A 16,954-nucleotide genomic window follows, 5' to 3' on the forward strand; every position below is an offset into this window, starting at 1 on the left:
TTACCAAGAGTATGGACAGTCTAGGCCAAGAAGCTCTTTGCTAGTAGTGATATTGAAGTGAATTCTTCTAGCACACCTAGTCTCCATATTGGCAAGATGAGCACATTGCCCGTCTCAAGAAGAGTTCTTTGGTCAATCCCATATGGTCAAACTGCTTCGATCTGCCTTCTACTATGTATAGTGCAACTAAGACCCAATTAAGTACATCAAAGCTTCTAACCTTTATCCTCCAATCCTTGAATCATCATCTTACATGCCAAGTAGACCTCACTTATTTTTGTCCTTGAAACCCTATACTTGATACTCTAAAAGCTTATATTGCTAATAGTTTGGTTAAACCTGTTTCTCATCGTCGAGAAATTCTTTCTTTTCCTTATATTTTCCTCTAAAGTCATTTTTAAGTCAATTGAAAAAGTCTCTCAATTTGCCCAGTTACCTTCTATCCTTCTAATTGTGTTAACCAAGATCAAACATAGAAGAAATTGGTGGAGAGCTTGAGAGGGATGACTATATGGTTTCAATGTTAGCAGTAGAAGTTTTGTTCCTTTCATACAAAATCTTCATTTTCTTGTCATGGTATTTCTCTAGTCTATAATAGTGGCATTCTCATGTGGGGCATTCATTGCTTCTAAAAATACAACAAGGTTGCCTTATTTTTACATTTGTTTCCCATTATGTGTGTTAGTTAGGGAAACTCAATAGGTCTTCCTTCATCTTAGGATAGTCTTATTTTACTCCATCGCAATAATTCCTTATTTTTTCCACTTTATTCAAATATTTGAGGTTCTTACACAATCAAGAAACTATTTGCAATACTTTGTGAATTTTGTGGACAATTTTTCATATATGACTTTGCTGTATCTCCTAGAAGATAGATATAGGGTTATGTTTGTTTGGGCAATGTCAATTCATGCAAATAAAATAGAACAAGATGGGAACGGAATAAAAATTGCACAAATGTATAATGACTAATAAAAAAGTCAGTCATGCAAAAGTTTGTGTTATTCACAACATAGAATCGGACATGAATTGACAATCCCTAGTAAAATTTTAAAATAGTCATTCCTTGTCTCTTCCATGTTATTGATTGATTATAATTTTACATTGCCATTTAGTTTATGATGACAACACATTCGTCTCTCTCTCTCTCACTTTTTTTTTTTTTTTTTTGTTAAGCAATTAAATCTTTATATTGTGATCATTCCAGTGCTTTAAAAGGCTCAATGGAGGCGAGCCTTGCAAGGCATGCTTAAAATGCCTTGAGGCTCAATATAAAATACCAAATTCCAAAAAGGCTAACACATTACATGTTGAAGCTTACGCATTTTTACAAAAAACACGCTTTTTGAGCCTTTTTAGTTAAGGCTTATGCATTTTGGATGTGTGATTCTCAAGTTAGAATTGGGTATAAAATTTTAACTACATGTTTGTATAAAAGAAATGTCATGATATGAGTTTATTTCTAAAACTCTTGAACCTCAACCTTTCCAAAATAACTGAGAGTTGTCTCTTGCATCATGAAAATAGTTTGAACTTTGTAATTGTATAGCTATCTCTTGTCATGATTTATGTCATGTATTCAAGTTAACAATTTTTGAATGGCCAACAAGTATTTTGCAAAGTACGTCTAATTTTTCTTTTCTATATTACATTTGTGATTTTCTTAATTTTTACTTTATTTTAAATAAATATAATTTATTGAACAAATTTTTATCTTAAAAAATAAACTCTCAAAAGGCTTACGCCCCAACGCCTTAAGGCTTATGCCTCACCTTTTGATGGTTAAAACGCCTCGCCTTAAGCCTTCGCCTTTTAAAACATTGGATCATTCTATTCCTAATAATAGAAATTCTACAAATAAAACACAACATGAGTTTCTTAATGTTCTTATTCAATTTTTTTACGTGCTACTTACTAGTCATTAGAAGAGAATAAGAGATTTTTTTTTCTCAATCAATAAAATGAGAATTCGTTAAAAGAGCATTGAGGGGATGCAACCCAGGTACAACAGAAGAAGATAAAAGATCAAAAAAGTGTTGAATCATTTGTGTGACAATGTATCCAAAGAATCAAGAATGGTCAATGCATCCACAATGTCCAATCCGCCAAGCCAATTAGGTAGAATTATAAGCCATCTATCTTTGAGGGCTGTGAGAGAAGTAGACATTCCTTCTAAAGCTCTCGTATTTCTCTCTCGCCATATCATGGTCATAAATTTCCATCAAACCTTAAAGTCCAAAAAGGCATCAAATTTTGCCTGATAGGATTTCCATTGAAATTTCTACAAATCATACAAAATTACCAAATCTTGAAATTGAAGCAAAAATTTACCAAAATTTTAGCAAATTCAAACTCAAGATTGAAACCCAAATGAAATTTCTCCCTTAATTAACCTTCTTATTTATTGGAAACCAAAGATTGTTACAGAGGCTTTTGAAATTATAAGAAAAATAAAACATAGATATCAGTAACAACATTTTATTTGATTATTTATTATCTATACTTGAATGATAAATAATACTAACTGATTTATGAATTTTATTATAGGAAGAATACAGTAGAAAAGATTAAATGCGATGGTCAAAAAACTAGTAGCATTAGTATATTTCAATACCTTGGATCTAGTATTTAAGTTGAAGGAAAAATTGAAGAAGAATTAATAAAGAGAGTTAAAGTAAACTGGTTAAAATGGAGAAGTGCTTTGGTCGTGCTGTATGATCGTAGGGTACCCTTAAAATTAAAAGGAAAGTTTTATAGAATGACTATAAGACCACCTATGCTATATGGGTCAGAATATCGGCAATTAAGAAATAACATATCTAAAAAATAGAAGTTTCCAAAATGAGAATGTCAAGGTGGATGAGTCATAAAATGTTAAAAAACAATGAAGGAATGAACATATTTGCATTAAGTCACACATAGCACCTAGAAGATAAGACAAGGAGGGGTGGTTGAGATGGTTTGGGCACCTCCAACAATGGCCAAACAGTGCATCATGAGACGGAGTTAGCTAGTTATTGTTGGTGGAAGTAGACGGGGCATGGGTGTACCTAAAATAACTTGAAATGAGATAGTAAGGTTTAACAGTCTCAATTATCGGAGGAAATTGCCCAAAATCATGTAAATTGGCAAAAAAGGATTCATGTAGCCGACCCACCTAGTGGGACTCAAGACTTGGTTTGGTGCCATTGCTGCTGCTGCTGTTGTTGTATTTATATTAATGGAATGTGTTTAATATGATTATTAATTATTATATTACAGTTACTAAATCTTATATACTACTTATCTCTCATTGAAGAATTTTATTTATAATATTTTAGTTCTAAAACTTGCATTATTATGTCCAGGAAAAATATCTAAAGTTTACATTAAAGAATTCAATGCTTTACTGTTGTTATCATTTTTATTGTCATCATTTTTTTTTTAATCAAAATCAATATTTCCATCAAATTTCCATACCTTTTACCTATCCCAGTTTGCAAGTATACCCTTCCAGTTCCTGATATCCTTTTCTACTGTTTCAAATGTAGCCAAGTGCTGACCAGCCAGAACAGTAGCCAGATTCCACATATTGCTGGTCCAGGGGCAGTGAAGCAGATATGGTACACAAATTCAGCATCATCTTTGCATAGAAAGAATCTTTCAACCAAAGTTACACTCCTTTTTTCCTGGAGGTTATTAATAATGAGAATTTTCTAAAAGAAGCCTCCCAAGCCACACAAAAAAATCAGCAACTCATGTCAGGGCTGGATTTTTCCAAACAGCTTTCAGGGGAAGTTAATCATGGCCTCAGATGGATTATCCAACTTCTTACAGAAGTTGTTTATTTAAGATTCCATTTAGGCACATTTGGGTTGGTCCAACCAGGTACATTTCAGTGCAAGCAGCCTTGGGAATGAAGAAAAGAGTCGACACTCTATTTCAGTACATTTCAGTGCAAGCAATTCCTGATATCCTTTTCTACTGTTTCAAAGTTGACACTCTATTTTGTCAGAGGCCAATTTAGCCAATAATTGGATCAACTCATGTTTATTTGGGCAATTAAAGAGTGAGAAAAGAATTAGGAGCATAAATAGAGCCTTTATCCCTCCTGATATTTTGGCATGCAAATTGCTGATCCATAGCACTTCGAAGCTTCAATTCTATATTTTGGGGTTTTTATTAATTGGAATAGGGAGTTATTGTTAGTTAAATTAAGGATTTTTACTTAAGACAAGGGGGGGTTCGCATCAAATCACCCTTATGGGACATGGAAGGAGTTTCCTTGTCTCTAAAGGGCATTTGGAAATAGGGTGCCAGGGCTACATTCTACCTTCCTTCTTCTCTATAAAAAGGAAGTTAAGCCCTAAACACAAGACACATGGGACCAAGGACACATACATTGAACTGGGGGCTCAAGGAAGCATTCGAGGAGATATGTTTATCACAAGGAAGAGGCACATGCTCAAGAGGGAGAATTGGACACACATATAACCAATATATGGAGAAGAGTTCATGTTAGAAAGGGATGATGAAGAGCATATTGGTCTTCTTGGGGAAAATTCTTGGTTTTCTTGCATCTATCTTGGTGTTCTTGATTAATCTTATTGAATAAAAACACAAGGTATGATCTTGCTAACAGTTTATTTATGATTCCTCGGTTTTTTGCTTGTTGGCATGGTTTCTTGCTTGAGATTTAATATCCACAAGTCTTTTTTTTGCATCAAATATGAAGTAGTACTTATTTTTCTTTTTTTGAAGATCTACTTAAAGTTGTAGCTTTTTTGTTTAATGAATTGGTTGCACCTTTAGTATTTTCTTCTTTCCTTTGTCTTTTCATCTTTTGTCTAGCTATGGCATTAGGGTCATAAACCTTATGTGAAGGAACCTAGAGAAGAAGAAGCATGGAGAAGAAAACCTAGAAAAGTAAGTCTAGAGAGAAGGAAGAGATTGTAAGGAGGTCAGAGACTTTGGCATTGGAAAGCTGCAGCAGAGGCGACAACAGTGCGTGCTAGCAGTGACAAAGGCCACTGTAAAGCACTGCAGCTTAACAAAGAAAACAGAGGGAAGAGATTTGGCAACTCTTATTCCGGCAGCATGAGAAAGTCCGGCTATGGCAAGGGAGGTGGCCACAGTCGTTAGAAGGTCACGAGACCCTTCTATTTTGCATGAACAGAATAGTGATGTGTAGGAGAAACCCAGACAGATTTTCTAACGAGACTTTGGTGGCTGAACAACAATTCATGGTGGTTGATGAGCCAGCTGCGCAACTGGAGAACCAACAACAAGGAAGAACGGGAAGAAGACGGCTTCTCCGTCATGGGAACCACCTGTCGCCATCACCTATGGCAGAAGCTACCTTCTGCAAAAGAAGAGGAAGAAGTTCAGCGGAGCAGAAGTCAACAGCAGCCTTGGCAGCAGAAGCAGCATCAGCAGCAGCTTTGCTGCATTCTGGTGACGGTGCTGGCACAGACAGCTGGAGGTGGCGCTCAGTTTGGGTGGCAGCGGAAGAGGCTTGCAGGCACCATGAGAGTGCCGCTACATGGGTTGTGGTCTGATTTCACAAAAAAACCTAAGCAACATGTCTTGATCTGCCCCTTTACGCACGCACATGCATGGTAAGCTTGATTTTTTTTCCTCTTCCTTTTCTCTTTATATTTATTTACTTTTTTTTTTTTTTATTCATTTTAATCCATGTTGATTAGTGTAAATTTAGTAAAATTTGAAAAGCCTTGAAAGTATGTTTCCGTTGTTCTATTTTTTTTTTTTTAGCAGTTGTTATCATTATTCTTATTATTGTTATTATTTACCATTATCTTCCATTTTAATGGCCTTTTAGTAATTTAAAAACCCAAAAAAATTCATAAAAATTGTAGGGAAATTCTTAAAATTTCTTGGGTTTTTCTATGTTTTTTATAGTCTCTAGGGCCTTCTTTTGGGGTGGATTAGGGCTTTTTATTTTCCAAAGGCTACGGAAAAAGGAGAATTTTAAAAATCAAAAAACAGTGTTGCCTTGTAAATAATGTCTTGAATTTCCCTTTGCGTTCCTCTCTTAAATTAGGGAGATGAAATCTTTCAAAATAGGAAATTTGCGTTTGAATTTTCTAAGTTACTTTCTATATCAGGTAAATATTGAAGGTGATCATGTTTCCTTGTTCTGGAATTTATATTGTTATTCTTTTTTTGTTATTGCATCTCGCTTTTGGTAACATTGACTTGATTGCATTTAGGATTTGATTGTGGATTGCTTTATTGATTTTTGTTTCCTGGTTTTCCTTTTCTTGTATGATTTGGTACATATTTCTTCATTGTAACCTATTCATATCTTGTATAATCAAGAAAACCCTAGTTTAACTAATTTGACGACGGAACCAAAAAGTGGTGTGATAACTTTCTTCCTAGGATTCTAATGTGAGGGAAGCCTTATGACTCTAATGGGATACTCGATGGTCATAGGATGGAACAATATTTAAAGGAAAGGTAGCCTATTCATCAAAGTGAAGAGTCAAATACTATGTTTGATTAATGTTTGAATATCCTGAGTTTATCATGGTACCCTTCAAAAGGACGGGTGTGTAGGGGATGCTAGTACCCTCCCCTCACATAATTGAACTCCCAAGGCTTTGGTACGTTGACTATAGACTATCAGTTCCTTGGACCCTAGGATTAGCTAGAGACCAATTCAATTGATAGTTTTTAGGTGAACTTAACCACACCTAGATTAAAAATAAAAAATTAAAAAAAAATTAAAAAAAAATTAAAAGAAAAAAAAGGTTAATGGCGACTTCATAGAACGTACAGATTATGGTCATTGAACACATTTTGGATAGCCATCCTCGTTGAGGAGTCGGATCTCGATCCACACATGTTGACACCTTTCTCACAAAGGGGATGCTCCAAGTCATTCAACTATCAAAGTGGTCAGCATAACTACTCACAGAAGCATCTTTATTGCAGGCCAAATTTAAAATGGCAGGAAATTGGGAGCTCACTGGGGATGAGCCACACCAGAAGTCGTGCCAAAAGAAGATACTATCACATACTATCACCATATCCAGCATTGAAATGGATAAGTTACGGAATCCTCCCAACCTTTTCTGATCCATTTCTAGACATTTACCCATAGGACTGCTTAGCCTCTTTGGATATACAGCCATTGTAATCAAGGTCATAAATAAAAGCAACAATGTCTCTCCATGAATCTTTAGAGTCATTTACCAAGGAGGGATTTATTCAGCAATGCAAGAGATTTGAGACCCAAGCCACCTTTTTGAATTGGCTTCCAAACAACTTCCCGTTTAATTGAGTGGAATTTGAAAAACTCCTGTATGTTCCCCCAAGAAATCTTATTTGAATATCTTCCAATCTTCTAGCCACAAAGCAAGGAATGGAGAAAAAGGGACATGAAGTAAAATGAAAGGCTGGAATGAGCTTCTGTCTTTAGAGAGAGTTTTGCTTCCAACCAGCCAACTACTTTTCAAACCTCTGGACAATAGGTTCCTAAACCCATTTTTCCTTAAAACATTGCACCAAGGTGGAGGTAGCTCAAAAGAAAAATCCTTAGCTTGCAACACATGATACCAGTCAAGAAGCATCATCTCACATTCCCAATGAAAATAAGCTCGCTCTTCACCAAATTAACTTTCAACCAGAAATTTCTTCAAAGCAAAGAATTATGCAGCTCAAGATAAGGATTTGTTGAGCTTCCGCCTCACAGAAAATAAGGGTATTATCTGCAAAGAGAAATTTCCAGCTCCCTGCCATTTCCTTCCACCATAAACCCCTTTAAAAGTCATGTTCTCGTGGCATTTTGCACCAGGAGGCTGAGCAGATTCAATACAATGACAAGAAGCAAGGCAGAAAGGGCGTTCTCCTTGCCGCAAACCACTGGAAGAGAGGAAAGAGTCTGAAGGGCAGCCAGATGGTGTAATAAAAAATTCTTAATCAAATTACACCATAAGTTTCCAAAGCCCATTGTTCATGACAGAAGAAAGTCATGACAAACAAGATCGAAAGCTTTTCCATATTGATTCTGCGAAACCTCCTCCCTTTCCATCTCTAGAGTGACTATCCAAATTTCCAAAGCAATGTGGGCTGCATCCATGATTTGCCTCCCTTCAAGGCTTTGACAAGGCATGCTGGTGCTGTCCAATAAGTTCCAGGATTGCTTCTTTTAGTCTGGAGACGAAAACCTAGGAAAGGAACTAATAAACACTCCCCACCAAGCTTATAGGGTGATATCTTTGATGTTTACAGCCCCCATCTTCTTAGGAATCAAAGGAACATAGATAGAATACATGCTGCCCATAAATCCACCCAAAGAATGGAACTCGTTGAAGACCTTCATAATATCACTTTGAGAACATCCCAATCTGTTTGGGAGAAAAAAAATGGTATAGTCATTCAGTCCTAGAGCTTTATCCCCATTACAATCTTTCAGAGCATGAAGGATTCATCCTCACTAAAGGATTTTCAAGCCACAAGGCTGCAAAGGTGCTGTTCCTGATGAAATTAATCCCCAATACCTGCAGTCTCCATGTAGATGATTGAGTAAAGGGTTTCATAGAATATGCAAATGCCTACTTTGATGTCTCCATCTTTTTCTAAAATTTCCCCATTAATTTTTATGCTGTTCAAATTGTCAAATCTTCTATGAGCATTGGCTCATCAGTGGAAGAACTTGGTGTTACATTCGTAATCCTTAAGACATAAGGCCCTAGATTTTTGTCTCCATCCAATTTTTTCTGTATTTATCAGCACAGATAGGTATTTTCCTGAAAGGATCCTTTGTAATTTCCCTTCATCATTCAGGCCTTGAGAATTAATGTCAGGTCCTATATTTTCCTCAACATGGCATTTTTTCTTTTTTTTTTTCTTTTTTTCCTTTTTTTTGTAATAACAAAAGAAGATATCATCATTAATAGAAAGAGAATTTACAAGAGGGAGAATGAGAAATCTCCCAAGACAAACTGAGACTCTCCAAGACTAAACGAAAACATAAAAAATGCACAAGAAAAAATCATCCACTCAACGTGTTCCTCCAATCCCTATGAAACTCCTAGAAGTTTGCCTCTTTAAAAAATCCATACCCGACACACCACAAAGAGGCCAAATATTTTACTTTTCCCAAACCAACATCTGATTTAATTTTTTCCTAGAAATATACGGGTATTACATTCTATCCATAAACCCCATAGTACTGAGAATAAGCCACACTTCCATAAAGTTGCCCTGTCCTTTCTTCTGCCAAAACCTGCAAAGGATATTTCCAAAAGGTCTTCCACCAAGGGAGGACAAACCCAACTTTCCTCCAAAACACCAAAAAGCATATTCCAAATACTCAAAGAAAATTCACATTGCAAAAGAAGGTGAGAAGTTGTCTCAGAGTTCTTGTAACAAAGCACACAGACATTGGGAGGGAGAGCCTTCATAGGTCTCCTAATTTGCAACAAATTATTGGTATTTATCTTATTAAGCACAACCTACCAAGAAAAGGCCTTTATTTCAGGGGAAACCTTAACCTTCCCAATAGTGGATTATAGCGAGATAGAAGAGTCGGAACGAATCAAAAATTCAAAAATATATTTGCAAGAAAACACACCTGACTGGTCCGAAGACTAAAAGAACGAACGTCCCTCCCCGAAGACAGATTACACCCGCTCAATAAAGATAACAAAGATGACAATTCAACTATCTCCCTATCATTTAGAGGTATCCTAAAATGAAGATTCTAGGACACCAAAAGACTACTCAATTCGCCAAGAACGAAAGAAATGGCTTTATTTTGTTCAAAACTAAGATGAAATAGACAAGGGAAAGAAGTAGAAAATGATGCATTTCCCAGCCAAGGGTCTTTCCAAAAACTAATATGAAAACCCCTTCCCGCCTCAAGTTTAGTGTGAGGGATGAAAAAGGATGAGTCTAAGAAATGGATTTCCACGGACTCCCCAAAGAGCATGTTAAACTAGCTTTTTATCCCACCCATTATCATCCAACCCAAACTTACTTCTTATTACTTTATGCTAGAGGGACAATTCTTCTAGAGGGAAACGCCATAGCCATTTAGTTAGAAGAGCAGTGTTTTTAGGCACCAACTTACAAAGATCCAAACCCACCCCCCCCCCCCCCCCAACTCCTTCTTTTTAGATCTACAAATCTCATTCCAACTCACTAAATGGTCCCTATGAGTCCCCCATCGGACCACAAAAACTCTCTCATGATCCTCTCGAGCTTGCTAGCAATCTCCACCAGAATCTTGAAGACGAACAGGAAATAAAATGGGATGCTAGCAACACAAGCCTGAATCAAAGTAATTCTACCCCCAAGAGAAAAGAGGACTCCCTTCCAACCATCTAATCTCTACGTCTCCCTTTCCACTACCAGATTCCAAAAAACTGCAGCTCTAGGATTGCCCCCAAAGGGAGACCTAAGTATGTCAAAGGCCAATCCAAAATAACACACCCCACTTCGTTCGCCCGCTCCCTAACACGCTCGACTGGCACATTCATGGCTGCTAAACCACTCTTCCCCATATTGATTTTGAGCCCAGACACCCTCTCGAGAATATGAAGAATACCCAAAATACACTTAAAAGAGAGACTATGCTTGTCTTCAAAGAAAATGGTGTCAACAGCGAGCAAGAGATTGAAACCACCACCCCCTCTCTCCCCACTTCTAGCCCTTTAACCAAACCCCTTTCCACTGCCTACCCACCATCCTACTCAAAACATCTACTAAAGAACAAACAAAAAAGGGGATAAAGGGTCTTCTTTTCTAAAACCCCTCGATGCAGCAAACCAAGATTTAGGCTCACCATCCACAAATATCAAAAACCACACAATACACAAACAAACCCTGATCCAACAATGCCAATGGACACCAAAACTCTTTCTCGTAAGAACTCTATCCTTTCTTCACTTGGATTTTCCAAAGGTGTTTCTATTCAACCATTAAAGGAATTTTTTTTAATCCTTTTAGCTTTGAAGTGAGCACATAACTAGCAAAGCCTTCAAACGAGAGAGCAAACCACCACTCCTTGATAAGCTCCTTAAAACCTTCTTTCTTGAGCCACACATTTTCAAAGAAGAAAAGAATTTTTCCCCAATTTACTCTTCACCCCTTCCTCCAAAAAAATGTCCAACAAAATAGGGAAATGGTCAGAAATACACCTAGGGACTAGGGAGGAGCTTTCGGGTGAATTTACTAAAAATGTTCCTCCCCTCGTCACAATTTAAAACCTCTCAATACTCAAGAAAGACAGTGATCTCTTGAGTTGGACCAAGTGAAAAAAAAGGCCCCAAAAGAGAGGAAGGTCAGTAAGAGCATTCACATTAAGTCAAGAAATTCTTCAGACTTGCATTCTCCAAATTTCCCCAAGTGTTGGTGATGAGATTCTTGTCAAAAGTTTCTTAGTCACCCGCAAGCAAATCACATCCCCTTTTCCACTTTCAAAAATTACTTTACAACAGGCCTTTTAGGTTTGTCATTCAGTCCCCTATCATTCCAAGAAATAAGCATTAACATCATAAATCTGGCAAATAATCCTGGCTGCAACCAATCTCCTTAGAATCTGAAAACTCCCAATTTCTGTCAGTCATGGTTTACTGAGAACTCCGACCTCTTTAGTTCCCTGCACTCCTTTCTTCTTCCTCTGCTCACAATACTTTTATGGTTTTGTTTGCCTTCATCTCACTCTTTTTCTCAAGTTCCTTCAAAAGGCTCATAGCTTTTTCCTCGAAGCCCCCAGACGAGACTCTAACATAATATCTCTGATCAACATTTTAACCCTTTAAAAAATCCAGTTAGAAACCTGTACCTTGAAACAATTGCTCTCACTGTCAAGGCATATGATTTCCTCAAAATTTGTAGACTATGTGTCCACTGGGTTGCTGTCCAAAAGGTCCTTGTCACTGATGGGAATCAAGACTAAGCTGGGATATAGCTGTTATGAAAATTAAATTTCAGCCCTTGCAGGTCATCATCCATTTCCGTACTCCTTGGTGAAAAAACAGCAGGGACTCCCATCTCAGCATGGAATAATCAGGAGAGCAGCTTCTGCATGGCAAAGTTGGGGGCTCCTTGACATCCTAACTCCTTAGGTGAATCAGGGAGTCCGCTGTGCTCGGATCAAAAGAAGGGTCAGGAGGACCCACCAGGCCATTGCCTTGGGAGAAAGAACAAGGGGGATTGGTCTTGGTCTGGGGGAATAAGTGAAAAGAGTTCAGCCAAAAAAAAAATATAACTCCCCAAGATCCTTAAAGCATCTGAACACCCTAGACCTTGGAACAGATGCCCACCTTTTTCAAATTTGAATCTGCCAGCATCTAAGACATCCACAACCCCACATGCAAATTCCAGAGTGGGTTCAGCTCCTTCAAGTTCTTCCGTTTTTTTTTTTTTTTGGGGGGGGGGTGGTGGTGTGGGGAGGAAACTTCCTCTGGCTTTCTTGTATGCAACACTAAATCACCTACCAGTCCTCCATGAACCTAAACCTACACCATATATGAAGGATTTTTTTTTTAAAAAAAAAAAAATAGAGATCAGTATAAATTCCCTAGGCTGCATAAGAATTATGATGACTCCCAACAAACCTGTATCTAAAAATTGAGCATTCCCTGAACAAAGAATTATTTAGAGCATTCACACTTGTTAATTTCTAAGGTATGCCTTCATCCGCATGGATAACTAATGACTTGCAATAAGGAGAGAAACTATCTTAGAATAAATTGCATGGCCTTGAAGACTAACTTAGTTGGACAGAATCCAGAATTGGAGAACACAGCAAACCAAAATGAGAATGAAGTTGAAAAAAAAGTATAAAAACTACACATAAACATAGTAAAATAAGCAAAAAATTGCGAAGGGTAAAACAGGGCATATTGATGAAATTGATACTAACAAATTGAGGTAATCATAAATGTACCCATGCAAGTGAAGCCTCAAGAATTGTGCCAAGGGTCCAGAAAGCAGAAAAAACAACCATCCAAAAGCCCCTGTTTGGGGCAGGAATGAACTCCAAAAACCAAGAGGAGAGTACAGGGCCGCCTCCAAGACCAATACCGACCAAACAACGAAGAAAAATCAATGTAATATAATTTGGGGCAACCGCACTTAAGAAACCAGCTCCAGCAGTAACCATGGCTGTTATGAGGAATCCTCTCCTGCACAAGTTAAGAAATCATTTAAAAGAACAACTACCAAAATTTTGAACTCATAAAGGCAGGAGTTCTACAAGAAACTCCATGAGATACAATTTTTTTCAAAGTATTTCCAAAAAAGTCACTTCTTTTAAGCATAGTCTGCCAAGTACTGTGAGAAAAAAGGAAGTGCAGACAGCAGGGCTTTTTAAAGCAACGAGGAGCAAACAAGATTAATTGACTTTAGCCTTAAAGAACACAAGAAGAGTTATGCATTTGCTACAAGAAGTTCTTATGCAGAGGTGTATATTATTTTGGATTAAAAAAAGAATGTTACAATGTGATTTTACAACTTAACCATTGTGATAAGGAAATATAACCCTAATTTAATTTTGTTAATTTAAGCATTAAGAGCTAGACATGTATTTTGGTACATATTTTCTAGAACATTATATATAGATGCTTCCTAGAAGCTTTTAACCCTTGAATCTTCTGCATCTGCCGGTTCCCCACTCCCACTTTATGTAACTATAAGCTGGATAAAACCATCAATCAATAACCCACCCAAAAAATTCCCTTTTTAAATGTTCTACATTATAATTAATCAAGCACTTCAAATTAGCTAGCCCTGGCCCACCTAACTGTCACCCCAATCTGAACAAATGCGACCACCAGCAGGATAAGACAACCACATCCAATCAGATCCACCATTTATGTGCTTGAAGCCTTAAAATCCCTTCCATTTATCTCTTCTAAGGCAAAGCAGTTATAGCAAAATGAAATTCCTGGTGACAGAACTTTAGGTGTTTATGTTGTAGCTAGGATTTTTATTTTAGTTTAGGAAACTTTCGGATTATGTTAGAAGTTTAGTTAATTTAGGTTTATTTTATGTATTTTAAGTACTTTGGGGTTATTTTGTAATTATTTTTTAGTTGTAATGTTGGAGTATAACTGTATAAGCACTTTCTTTGTAATTTATTAGAAAGTGATCATTTTGAATTCAGATTTCCAGACTGGTTTTCCCTCTGTCATGCAACCTCTCCTTCTCTCCTTCCTTGTTCTTCCTCATCTCTTCTCTTCTTCTGCCCTGTTCTGATCACTCTCAATTATTTTCCCATGATCTGTTTCTGATCTGAACTTTCTCTTCCCTATTGGGGTCTACTTCCTGTTCTGTCCAGCAGCCCCTTCTCTTCTCTCTTTCTTCATCTCCTCAACTACTTCTCTTCTTCGTTCTATATCCCTCCCTTAAATCTGTCAATCTTATCTCTCTCTCTATTTCTGATTCTCTATTTTTGTTCTACATCAATGTGGTATCAGACCAAACTTAATACATCTATAATCTTCTTCTATAACTGATCTATCAAATTTCCATTGAAGAATCATCCAAAAATTTGAACCACATCCACCAAACAACTGCAATTCGCTTCCATGGGCCTCAATTGCTGCAACAAAAAAGTTCAGAGCTTGCAAAAGATATTTCGAAGCACGGCTCATCTGCAACTTTCCCAGAAATTACAGCACTTAATTTCAAAACCCCTTTTTCTAGAAAATTTTTATGACACTACCCACACTTTCAAAGACAGAACCCCACAAAACACCATCCCCTGAAGTTTCATCACCATCTGTCCACCAATGAATCCCCATGTGCCAACTGAAAATTTCCAAACAACTGCAATTCACTTCCACAAGCTTCAATTGCTGCAACAACAAAGTTCAAAATTTGCAGAATATAATTCAAAGAACTTTTCATCTGCAAATGCAGTCATGCCACTGAATTTTCAAAACCAGTTTTCCTGAAGATTTTCACGACACCACCCACAGTATTAAAGAAAGAACCCCAGAAACACCACCCCCTGAAGTTTCATTGCCATCTGACCGCCAGATAATCTCCACACACCACCTGAAAATTTCCATCTGCCAACCACTTTAAAATCCCACCTTGACAGAGTTGTTTTGACACACCACCACCACCATTAAACTCACCTCCCCTCAATCTATCTCCATCCAGAAAATCATCACCGGAGGACCTTTTCCAGCAACACACATGCTCTACATGCCAGCAACACGCAAGTGAGGAACAGCAAGAATCATCTGCATTTTCCAGAATCACGAGAAATTGAGTTTAGCCACAATATTTTGGATTTTTTGCAATATTTTTTACTTGGCCTCGGGATGTTTTTACCTATACTACAAGACCTTGGACTATCAATGTGAATTTCAGTGTTTTGAAGATCTGGCAGCATTCAAATTGAGGCCCAGCTGCTGTATTTTGACGAAAAGCCACTACTAAATTTGACTTATAATTGATTTAGGCATTAAATAAATACATAATCACAATTTTTAAGTCTTTCAATTTAGATTCAAAGAACTTAGAACTCAAGCAACTTATAAAGCAATTCATACATCCTACAAAGAATATGGCATTAGGTGGAAATTTCTTCTCTACAAATTCCAATAGAATGCATTAAGAAACCAACCATTAGAGTAGAATCCAAAAGAGGGAAGTCTCACCGTCGTCCATAGTAATCTGAAACAATGCCCCATGAATATGCCCCAATTAGCATGCCTACAAAAACCACACTGGTTATTAGGCTCTCTTCTTGAGAAGAAAGCCCCCACTCTGACTGAACTGCCGGTCCAACAAATGAAAGAAGCATCATTTCCATTGCTTCTGAAACCCAACCCATCCCTGCATAAGCAAGAACAAGAATCTGGAAATTTCCAAACCCCACGGCCAAGAGTGCTTCATCAACTGTGTATCTTGAGCTCCCATCTTCCATCTGCATAGCCAAAGAAAACAAGAGCCTCAAACCATGTCTTAGAAATTCACCTTCAATTTTCCAAAATAGCACTTTTTAAGAAAATCAAACTACAGTTGCAACGGTTTCTTATAAATTCACAGCAAAGTTAGCTAACAGCTTGATTTTAGAAGTAAATTTCAGGGAAGGTACGCTACATGGAGGGGAGGCACTGTACTACAACTGCAACATGCAACTCTTGTATATGTTAGCAGTATGACGATATCATGAATGGCTACTAATTGTTATTAAAAAAAACAATGGAAATTATTCTGCTACAGTGTCAAATTTTTAATCTTTAAAGAAGTATCACTCACAATATTGGAAAAAAATTTAAAAAGGAGCGCCTTTGACAACTACGCCTGGATGTTGACCTTCAGAGGATTAATAATGAGTTGCTGTACATGATAAGGCCTCATAAAGCACTCCAAGATGTTTGTGTGATGTACAAGTCTTGCAGCAGAACAAATTGCCATGTTGTTTCTCGGCCATCATATAGCTTTAAACTTTTGGCATAATTTAATTTCATTTTTGGAGTGAGATGGGTTTATCCACCTATCTCCAAGGAAGTAATGGATGCTCGCAATATAGAAAAATTTAGAATCAATTCTTCTTTTTATTTTAAAGAACATTTTGATGCATTTATGCAGAATATTGCAACCAAGAAAGAATGTGGGAGAGATAGAAGAAGAAAGAGATACAATAGGGGGAAAATCACACTTCTCTTTCAATACAAATTCATCAAAAACTAATTCTTTCATGGCTTTGATACCCTAAAGAAACCTAAATTACACATAAACCCCTAAAAACATATAAAATTTCAGAAGAACCCCTAAAGCACACATCTTCTACAAACCAACCCCTAAATACAAAGATCATACTACTAATTAAACTAAATACACATAATAAACTAATTAACTAAACATAGCAATCCCTTAATCCAACTCTTCTAAATTAGACTCCAACATGGGTCTACCCATGGTCCAGTGGTGGAGGATCACAAATGAGAGGCAATAAAATTGGACTGAAATGATGCAAGAA

At 37.1% G+C, this 16,954-nt stretch overlaps 1 protein-coding gene across 4 annotated transcripts in view; it reads right to left on the reverse strand.

Annotated features, from left to right (window-relative positions):
* Window positions 1-16,954, reverse strand: part of LOC131158224 (organic cation/carnitine transporter 7) — a 49,723-nt gene that overhangs the window by 14,183 nt on the left and 18,586 nt on the right. For all 4 annotated transcript variants that reach the window (XM_058112931.1, XM_058112930.1, XM_058112933.1 and 1 more), the window contains exons 2-3: window positions 15,627-15,895; window positions 12,902-13,139 (exon numbers count right to left, since the gene is read on the reverse strand). In XM_058112931.1, coding sequence (XP_057968914.1) covers window positions 12,902-13,139; window positions 15,627-15,895 — 507 coding nt within the window. The remainder of the gene's footprint in view (window positions 1-12,901; window positions 13,140-15,626; window positions 15,896-16,954) is intronic.

Source organism: Malania oleifera, chromosome 6 (assembly GCF_029873635.1).
Source record: "Malania oleifera isolate guangnan ecotype guangnan chromosome 6, ASM2987363v1, whole genome shotgun sequence".
Taxonomy (NCBI): Eukaryota; Viridiplantae; Streptophyta; class Magnoliopsida; order Santalales; family Ximeniaceae; genus Malania; species Malania oleifera.